General features: G+C 37.9%; 1 protein-coding gene and 1 long non-coding RNA gene across 2 annotated transcripts; both read left to right on the top strand.

The window, feature by feature from the left end:
- The first annotated feature begins 83 nt into the window (after positions 1-83).
- On the top strand, positions 84-846 carry LOC149500265 (uncharacterized). The gene is made up of 2 exons (XR_016325208.1): positions 84-367; positions 697-846. It is a non-coding gene; the product is annotated as an uncharacterized LOC149500265 (long non-coding RNA).
- A 5018-nt stretch (positions 847-5864) lies between these two features.
- On the top strand, positions 5865-10372 carry LOC114248991 (uncharacterized). The gene is made up of 5 exons (XM_028182446.2): positions 5865-6246; positions 7074-7209; positions 7500-7556; positions 8261-8401; positions 8864-10372. The coding sequence occupies exons 1-5, from the start codon at positions 6106-6108 to the stop codon at positions 10069-10071; spliced, it is 1683 nt and encodes a 560-aa protein (XP_028038247.2). The 5' UTR covers positions 5865-6105; the 3' UTR covers positions 10072-10372.
- Positions 10373-10670: the final 298 nt, after the last annotated feature.

Genomic DNA, 10670 nt, shown 5'->3' with positions numbered 1-10670 from the left:
CTAATTATTATTGCTCCTTTTGTAATTACATGAAAAGTAAATTTAAAAAAATTGTAAAACTTTAATGACACTTAAGGATTCCATAATGGGGTTGGCAACTGTCAAAGTGGCGCTGGTGTGCATTGTTCCCATAACATTCAATATTTGTATTGGAATTTTTGATTAAAAATTATTTTAAGCACAATGACGCGTTGTTTTGTACCAATATGCTCAGAAATTGGAGTACATCAATTCCCGAAGGACAAGAAAATTGGAAGACTGTGGTTAAAGGCCATTTGACGCGAAAAAAGTATTCACACAAAAAGTTCGAGGTTATGTCGTAAACACTTTGTGAAATCTGACTATGAAAACATTAGTAAATACACAGGTATGCTTCTTTCTGTCAAATATATATAATGCATGACTAGATGTAGCAAACATCATTGTTCTCTTATTAAAAAAATCCAATAATAATTAGTTAGGCACACTATTAGTTGCTAACATATTTTGCAAGTAGATTTATGCTGTAAGGAACCTTTTAACAAACACAAAATCAGACTGGAGGAAACACATTCCTCATGAGCTGTTGTTCATTATCAGCTGTTACTATTGAAAGTTCTATCTAAATCGCTGCATCCATTGCAATAACAAATATTTTGAAACTATGGTCAGGTTTCCTTGTGATAGTATATTTAAATGTTATTCTTTGTGTTGCAGGTGTCAAACATTAACATAAATATCTGAAGAAAGGTGCTGTACCATCTATATTTTCATGGAATATGAAACCAGTTTCTGAAGAAACAAAAAGTAGAGAAGTTACTTATGTAATTTTAGAGAAGGAATTGTCAATAAAAATAATTAAAAATATTCCTGATTTTTTATTTCGACAAGTGTGTATAGTTATAATACAGATATTTTTCATACAATGCTTCTTTGAAAATATTTTCATAAAAGATATCTAATTTATTTAATATTCTTCTTCTTCTTCGTCGCTTTCTTCATTGCTGAAGGTCGTGTCCCTGAAACTTGACCGTTGCCTGTCTCGTGAGCTGTTTCCATCTCGTCCGGTCCTCAGCTGCTCGAATGGCGGTTGCGACTGGCAACCAGTTAGAGCGGTTACTTGATCACACCAACGGCTAGGTAATCGGCCGCGGGGTCTCTTTCCTTCTACTTTGCCCGTCACAATCACTTTGTCCAAGTTATCTGACTGTCGGCGGGCAATATGACCGAAGTAGCTGAGGATCCTCTGGTAACAGATTGTTGAGAGCCTGACTCGGATGCGAAGCTGATCCAGGATAGATTTATTTGTCCTCTTGGCCGTCCACGGAATTCGGAGCATTCGACTCCAGCACCATATAATATATTAATATTATTTAATATATTAATATATATTATTTATAAAATTATTGTCTTTTTCAACATAAATCACTTTGATGTCCTTGTAGGTGTAAATGACCAAGTTGCAGTATGTTTTGCCTGAGCAGTATAACTGTCCTTGGATTTGATAATAATATGGGCAGGTTTTTTTAGAGACAATATCCCGTTACATTGTTCTAAGTAAGGCACCGTTGATATATTTATTTCATGTTTTCTGCTAGCGTATGGACATTTCACTTCAATTATAGCTTCTTCGCCCAACACACCATCAGGAGATGCAGCAAGATATGGGCGCTCTTGGCTATTGAAAATGCCACATGGCTCCACTAGCAAATCATATATATTAGCATATTTTGCTAGAGCATTTTTTTCATTTTGTTTCAAAATTAAAATTTTGGTCATGTAGCTCTAATCTGAAAAAAAGTAAAATAATACATTAGTTGGTAGGTAATGTGTGTAATATGAGCAATTATTTTTGCACATGCTACAAGGAATAAAGTTCCTAAGGTACACAATTTAATATTATTATTATAATAGCTACCGGAAACAGTTTGAGAGAAGTTTTCTAAGTTAAAATAAAACATCAACATTGTACCTTTCGACAAAATCCACTTTTTTTCTTCGTAAAGATGTAACACGTTTTCTCAACTCCTCCTTTAATTCTTTAACTATCTAGTTGGAATACATGTTGTAAAACTGTTTAGCACTACTTAGAAAGTAATAAGAACCGTATCAAAGTCACAAAATGCCGAAATATCACGAACGCAAAACACATAAAATGGCGGCTCTCTGTGTCAAGGGAACAAGCTACGCTGGCGACATCTGAGAAAAGCTTTAACCGGCCAACCCCAAACATTAAATAAGAGTACCGTACAATGGGGTAAATAGGGACAAAATCGACCTTCAGATTGAATTTTAAAATAGTTCCAATTAAATAGTCACTGCTCAACCAAAGAAATAAGTTGAGTCTTGAATGTACCTAGGTGATAAAAGCCGTTATATTATTTTAATTATTCATTTTAAAGAAATAATCGGTAAAATAATGGCCGTCCCAATTTACCCAGCGTCCGGGGTAAATTGACACGGTTAAGGGTTAAATTGGGATATTTGTAAGGGTTGTCAACTCGCAGTACTGCGATATATAGGTAGGTGCCATATAATTATTTATATGGACCGAAATGATGAATACAATCCATAATTTAAGCACAATACACAACATAGTGTAAATTAAGCTGGTTTCTATTCCGAAGCGATGTGACGTGAATGATAATCAACAATACAATGATCAAAAAAAGTATGTGCATGTTATATTTTAGCAAGAGTAAGATATCAGGTGAATAAGATAAAAAAACAGCTTTATCTGATTACTGCCAATAATAACAAAAATAAAAGAAATTCTTTCTAACCGAAATAACTAAACTCAACTAATTCACTCACTCATAATTGGATATCTCGGATTTTTAATTAATGTTACATTTAAAATCTGAGGCCTGTTTTTATTTGTGTGTGTTCGTTGTGAATGTTAACAAAATCATGATTCGATGCGTGAATAGATTCTGAAATAACAAAAGTTTTGATTCGTTTGAGTTCTTTTAACTTTTAATTTTTTTTATTGCTATAAAGAACATACGACCGGGCAGATATTACAAGGTAAATGTCGCGAAAAAAAAGTAATTATATATATAATTTTCTTTTACCTATAATACTTACATAAACTAACTGATAAACACATTAACCTTCTTTACATCACGCAATTAAGTGATAGTATAGGCTAAAAAATCTATTATAAGATATCAGTGACAACCCTAACAAGCCATCCCTATTTTGTCTTTTGGCGTTCCAATTTTGTGTTTTCTCGTCCCTAATTTTTCCAGTCTCGTTCCAAATTACTCTACATACGTCCCAATTTTCCCCAAAAAGAAAGGAAAAAATATAAATTTTTTATTTTGTCGAAATATTGTATTTAAAATAAGAATATTGCAACTTACCGTTTGTTGTGGTATTTCCAGGTGTATTAAAAACTTATATAAACTGTGATCTTATTGAAAAAACAACGATAATATCACTTTTTTTAAAAGTTCTTTAAGCTGTTTTAAAACGCACTTTTCAACCACTATTTTCAATTTAATTTGACGAATTTTTGGGACCAACTTAACTCATATTTAGTACTTCCATAGTTAACTTGGTTTTTCTTCTATACATTGATAAATATTACCTTAAAGAAAATTAGGTAGATTCCGTGCTACAAGTACTTTGAGAATCTTCCGTAGGTTTGTCCCAATTGACCCCAGGATCCCAATTTACCCCATGTCATGGTACCTAATGTTTCTTTATTGTTCAGTTTTATGTCCTCTATTTTATTAAATGCTCGTGTAGGCAGACCAGCATACGACCCACATGATGATGAGTGGTTACTATCGCTCATGGATGTCAGCAATGTAAGGGGCAGAGCCAAGTCGCTGCCTACCGTTGAATTATTAATACTCTCCAAAAGCCTCGTTAGAAGAACATATCATAGCGCTTGGGAAACACTGTGAAGGGGAGCTCACTCCAAAGTCTTAAGCGACTTATTCACGTTCCATCTTGCTGTACGTCCCGCCAAGGCCATGCACGATGCACGATGCAAAAGGATCATGAATAGGCTTGACGTACGTCGATAATTATTATTAATTGTTTGCTGGATTTGCACGACCGATTTTGCGTCCAGCGAGTGCGCCCACCACCGCGAACGTCGTGCAGATAGACAGTGAATAACGCTGACGTACGTCAGAGCGGTCCTGCGTCGTGCGTGCTTGATCGTGTGTAGACTTGCTGTACAGCAAATTTAACATTTAGAGCTTGCTTCGAGAGGAGACTGCACGTCAAAATGGATCGTGAAACACTTTCAAGATTTATTAAAAGATATAAGTTCCACATGTTTGTGGAATGTCTCAAGCGCAGACTATATGAATATACAAAAAATGATAAACGTATTACAATTTTTTAGGTCCATTTTAGGGGAAGCTGCAAGGATTGATAGCGTGCGTAAAAAATGATATTAATTATTTGAGTATACTCTGCACGTTTAAAAAAATCATCCAAAACCTCTTGCTATTTTTTGCCTCTCTTCTGGTGCTGCAGCTGACAACATCAGAAGGACTCCCATTTTTGGCGTTTTGATAAAACAGCTGGCATTTTAAATAAATTAAAACCCTCTCATTTAATTCGTTCGATTTATTCTGTTCGCGCTTGATACATCCAGCACCGCGGCCTTGAGCTGACGTACAGCCGTGATGGATCGTGAATAAAGCGCTAAATGCATCGTGCACACTGAAGTAGGAAACCTATGGAAATGAAACGTCAACAAAAAATTCGTGCCACTGTGACGTCATCTGGCCACAAAACATGGCGGTTTTAGTGCTGCCCAGAAGATTTTAATGTTAGTAGGTTTTATCAATAAACGTTCTTGGCTCATTTTATTTTAAATATTGTTGAGTGAATGTATTTGTAGAATTTATACTTAATAGGAAGTAAGTATATTGTTATGTGCAAAGATGATGTGATTTAGATATTATGTGAAATCTAAGACGAGTTCGTGCTTCAAATTCGCCAAGTAAACGATATGACGATTTTTAAAATTTGCTACACTGATTTTATAAAGTTGTCGTTTGCCGCAAAACATAAAGATATGGCGTAGTACAGTGCCATCTGCCCATTTCTAGCATGCTGAATGTTATCGTATTTTGAGTACGTGTTTTTCTTAGACTATTACAATCTATTTTAATTGTTTTGCTGACTCTAAAGTCCGTAACACATTACCGCAGCGCACCTCAAGGAAGGTACGCCGCACCATTTGAATCACTCTCACTTGAGAGTGATTCAAATTTTAAACTTATCAAGGGACCGCCTGATAAAAAAAAACACCTACAGAACATTTATTCGTTAATAAAATTACAAACGTCATTCCTTGTGACTTCCTCTCTAAAATCACTTAATTAATAAATATTTAACGAGTTGACAATAGTGTTATAAAACTATTTTATTTAAATAGTTCCGACGACTTTCTTGAGATCCTATAAAATATGTTTTAATTATTATTTTTGTATGTTTTAAGCATGATAAAATAAGAAATGTTATATAAGCAATCATATTAAATCGATATCAAAGTCAATAAATAATGTACAACCCAAAACAGACGGCCGAACTGACGTGACAATGACATTTGGCGCGCTAAACATGGCGGATTTTCGGCCTCATTAGACGGAGACGGAGACATTTACGTATATTCATGTTTCATTTTATGTACGCACTGAAATACTGTTATATTGTTTTCCTGCGAGTTAAAGTGCTGAGTAAGAGCGAGATAGATATATGTTTATGTATGTGCCTTCAAAATGGGTGCTATTTATATAAGCAATTGTACGTATAGAACAATATGTCGTGTCCCTACTATATAGGTCTATGATCGTGCATCGTGCATGGCCTTGGCGGGACGTACAGCAAGATGGATCGTGAATAAGGCACTTTAGGCACTTTACCTATTTGTTGTAAGTATTTTTACTCTTTCGAAGCATAGAATGTTTGAACGAGATAGATATAGAGATATCTTTAAGCTTAGAATATATTTCATTTGACCATCAGACCGTGAAAATTAAAAAAGTCTGATTTCGTAAACATAAATTCGCCAAACTTATTAATCTAATTTTCAAGGAAAAATAAATTAAAATGATATAAATTTACATTGACATGAACTGAAAATTCTTTTGCAATATGTCTAGTAGTTGGAACGGGTTTGGCCTTTGTCGTTGTTGTCATTCGAAAGGTAATTTCAAAACCCTCACTGCATCGCACACATATGAAGGGAAAACTGAAATGTATTCAGAGATATTGCTCAATACTTTTGAATTAAACGTAAGTATTCCCTCATCATATTTAAGGCAGCGATATGAAAGAATAATTAGTAAACAGAACACTACATAATCTTTCTATTTTTAATATTTTCACGCAATTTTAAAAGTAATAATGGTTTCGAAAGTTTTTCCTGTTTATTGACCACAGCTAGCTGCTTCGGCAGCAAGATAGATTGAACTTTAATTTCAAATCTAGTTCTCATACTAAATATCTAAAATACTTGTATTAAAATTTCTTAATTTTATTTCTTAGATGGGTTCACGAGTTCACGGCCCATATAGTATTAGGCAGTTACCTCAGCCCATGATATCACAACAAAAATGCCTTAAGACAAGGGGTCTAGGCCTTAAACTAGGAAGTATTCCTATAGAGACAGGCAAGGTATTAAGCGGTAGGCAGTGGCTTGGCTCCGCCCCTGGCATTGCTGAAGTCCATGGGCGACGGTAACCACTCACCATCAGGTGCGCCGTATGCTCGTCTGCCTACAAGGGTAATAAAAAAAAAGGCAAGGTGATACTTATCCAAGTATTTGTACATTACATTCTACCACCTTTAAATGTGAATTAGTGATTGCAATATGCTAGTTTAATACTCAGTGAGCGGTGCTGCCTAAGAGTTTTGATTGCTTATTCTTCCAGACATAGGCATCTGCCACCACCCTATTTAATTTTTTTCCCTATCTATTCACCGGCAGCTTAATGCTATTCCAGCTGCTCTCAGGCAGGACCTACATATTTCTGTCATAGAGCACTGAAAAGTTGAGGTTTGAAGGCTAGAATAGTTCTAATTTTAATGGCATCTCAATGGAGACTCATTTAACGTTACAGGTGACTAAAAATTCCGACAGCCTAGATGCATATTGCATTTGTAGAAGATGCGAAACTAGACTCTTAGATGCTGCACAGTTCAAAAGACAAGTGCAGGAGTGTGAGCTTAATTTTTACCGCATTCTGGATTATAAAGGTATGTATAATAGAGTATCTGCATTTCATGACTATATTATATATAAGATTAGAGAAGTATGTTTTTTTTGCACTATATTATTTAATTTGATGTTACGAAAGAAATTGTGTATAGGTGTTTGATTATACGCCCTCCTGTTTTCTCATTGGAGTAAAGGTTATTAAGCATCTAAAATTATAGAAGTTGACCATTTGTTTTACTGTTTTGGACATGCAGCAGTGTAAAAAACAGAAACATTCAGGTTATAATATATGGGTTTCAAATAACAAAGATCTTCTTCTGTCTTACAGATCTCCAAAATTTTGATGAATTGATAAAAAAAGAAAACGAAAGTACAGAATGTGAAGGTAAATTATTGTAATTTAATAAAATAAACATTTAATAATTTTAGCAGACCTGTTATGAATGGCTTCGGAAAAATGGCATAATGCAGTAAAAAAGTTATTCTACGGTGTTTGGCCTTTTCATTTTTGGATTTTTAAATAATTGTTTTAAACAGAAATATTTTATAATAAAAATTGTATATGTAATTAAGTTGGTTTATAGGTAGAAAAAATTCTGGTGGAAATTGGATCTTAATTTCATTGAATATCAATCACACTTGTTATTCTGTAGCACAGAGGTGTTCATATGATTGAATTAGATAACTACCACTAGTCATGTACTGCATTTTTATTTAAAAAAAATTATTTGCATATATTTAAATTCCTTTAGGTATGTATATAATAGATGTATTTATAGACTTCGATTTATTATTATCATTATTATTTATATTTATTTTTTGATTCACACACTTTGGAGGAGATTATTTGGAGGAGGATACAATTTTAGAATGGAACGTCTCAAATACTCCTTCATGACATTATTTCACTGATACTCTCTTTTATGAGATCTCTGAATGAGTCCTCGAGAAAACAAACGCGTGCCGAATTTTTGTATCTGCTTCATTTTGAATTATTTGGAATCCCCACGGCGTGGAGGAGGCGCGGGGCGCTCGTCCATTCGCCAGTAACAAACGCTTAATACAATAAAATATCTTATTAATTTGTAGACGATGAAAAACAATTTGATGCGGCCCAAGATCACTCTTCTGATTTTGAAGACACTCCCCTATCGGTGTTGCAGAGCATTAAAACGAACAGACAGACCGACCCCGCTGATTCGGAAGACAAAGAACCTGCTAAAATAGAAGGTAAGGTTTATTGTTGTATCGTGCATTGCCTTGTAATTAACTGGATCCCGGAGAGTACAAACGCTTGTGACGTTTGAGGCCTCATGTATATATTCCCTCCCTTCCCTTCTAGTTGATACTCATGGACATGCCGGTGGAGTCCCCACGGGCTACCACTCGCAACTATGACTAGCCACGTCCTACCACCAGTAATTACGCAAATTATAATTTTGCGGGTTTGATTTTTACTACACGATGTTATTCATTCACCGTGGAAGTCAGTCCTGAACAGTTTTACCTCGACGTCCTACCATCACATTGCTGGTGGTAGGACTTCTTGTGATTTAGCACGGGTAGGTACTACCACCCCGCCTATTTCTCGCTTCCGCCATCCGCTTCGTACGAGTTTAATGTTTATTCGTGATCGAGAGCGTTGTTAATTTCGCAAACTAACGTTGCCCACTTTATATTTTATCATTACAGATGTAAAACGAAACTGCGGAAAGGTGAAACCGAAAAAGTATTCGTGCGAGATATGCGAGAAGAGGTTCACGTACAAGGGGTCCCTGGAGGTGCACACGAGGCTGCACCGCGGCGAGGGCACGCTCGCCTGCCACCTGTGCGGCACCAAGCTGCCCGGCCACAAGGAGCTCACGCGCCACATCGCCGACACGCACGCCGTGGACGGCGGCTTCCCCTGCAACGCCTGCCCCGAGGTGTTCGACAAGCCGCGCCTGCTCAAGCAGCACCTGCACGCGCACTACGAGCGGGACTTCTCCTGCGACGTCTGCTCCAAGGTGTTCCGCCGCAAGAAGGGCCTCAAGGAGCACCTGAAGACGCACACCGGCGAGAAGAAGTTCACGTGCGACATCTGCAGCAAGTCGTTCGGCCACAACCAGACGCTCAAGTCGCACGTGTACACGCACACGGGCGAGCGGCCGCACGTGTGCGACGTGTGCGGGCGCGGCTTCCCGCAGCGCACGCACCTGCGCCGCCACATCCGCGTGCTGCACCACCAGCTGCGCCCGCACGCCTGCGCCGTCTGCCACAAGCACTTCTCCAGCAAGAGCTACCTGCGCGTCCACGAGCGCCAGCACAGCGGCGCGCGCCCCTACTCCTGCGACCTCTGCCAGCGCAGCTTCGCCGCATACACGACCCTCAAAGTGCACATGCGCGTGCACACCGGCCTCAAGCCTTACTCCTGCGACTTCTGCGGCCGCCAGTTCGCGCAGATGACCAGCTTCAAGCTGCACCAGCGCACGCACACCGGCGAGAAGCCGTACACGTGTAATGTTTGCAAGAAACCGTTCGCCGATAACGGTTACTTGAAAATCCACTTGAGGATCCACACGGAGGAGAAGCCGTACTCCTGCGAGATCTGCAAGCGCTGTTTCCGCGAGACGGGCCAGCTCAAGCGGCACCTGCGCATCCACTCCGGGGTCAAGGCGTACACGTGCCGGATATGCAACAAGCAGATCGGGAACCTGTCCAAGCACATGCGCGTCCACTCCGACGTTAAGCCGTTTTCATGCACGGTATGCAATAAAGAGTTTTCCGTGAATGGCAACTTGAAGTTGCACATGCGGACGCACACGGGGCTCAGGCCATACAGCTGCGAGCTTTGTCACAGTCACTTCACACAAAGCAGCGGACTCAAAAGACACCGCTGTGCGCACAAAAGTGACGTTTGATAGGTCTAGACGTCATTTTGACAAGTGAGCGTGCCGCGAGCTGGCACGGGGATACTGTCGCGGAGTCACCTCGCGCTCCGGGCTATGTAGCCGCGACTCTAATGTGCAATTGATGCTTCTTTCGAAAATCTCGTGACGAAATTCGTTTAAAGCTTAAGAAACAATCTGATTAATATTTGCTTAAGGCATCGAAATATTTTTTTTATGTAATTGTACGAATACACTAATTAAGGTTTAATTTATTAAAAAGTACATAATCGTTATGTTTAACTAAAACAGGAAGTAATTAAATTATTAGGAATATGTAATATTTGTTGTATTTATTTAACAATTTATCTAACTGAATTTTGTTTTTACATCGCAGCTTAATGCAAATAAGGTATTTTTATCGAACAGAAGTAAGATGGTTTAAAAAAAAGGAAATTACACAGAGCTAGCCTAAATATACTTTACTAAATTATGCAAAAAATCTAACAAAATGATTTCAATCTTTTGCTAACGAAAACTGTTAAAATCACACACAACAAGTCTCAACAAGAACCACCACGCACAAAGAGAGAGGAGACCTAGTGAGGGCTCGTGCTTATAGTGTAGCGCTG

Source organism: Bombyx mandarina, chromosome 23 (genome assembly GCF_030267445.1).
Source record: "Bombyx mandarina strain Sakado chromosome 23, ASM3026744v2".
Classification (NCBI taxonomy): Eukaryota; Metazoa; Arthropoda; class Insecta; order Lepidoptera; family Bombycidae; genus Bombyx; species Bombyx mandarina.
Note: the sequence above shows the minus strand (reverse complement) of the source record. Positions and strands in the feature narration are given on the sequence as shown.

Coding starts and splice junctions, on each gene's coding strand:
- LOC114248991 (XM_028182446.2), top strand. CDS start 6,106: ATGTCTAGTAGTTGGAACGGGTTTGGCCTTTGTCGTTGTTGTCATTCG. Junction 7,557..8,260: donor CGAAAGTACAGAATGTGAAG/GTAAATTATTGT, acceptor ATTAATTTGTAG/ACGATGAAAAACAATTTGAT. Junction 8,402..8,863: donor AGAACCTGCTAAAATAGAAG/GTAAGGTTTATT, acceptor TTATCATTACAG/ATGTAAAACGAAACTGCGGA.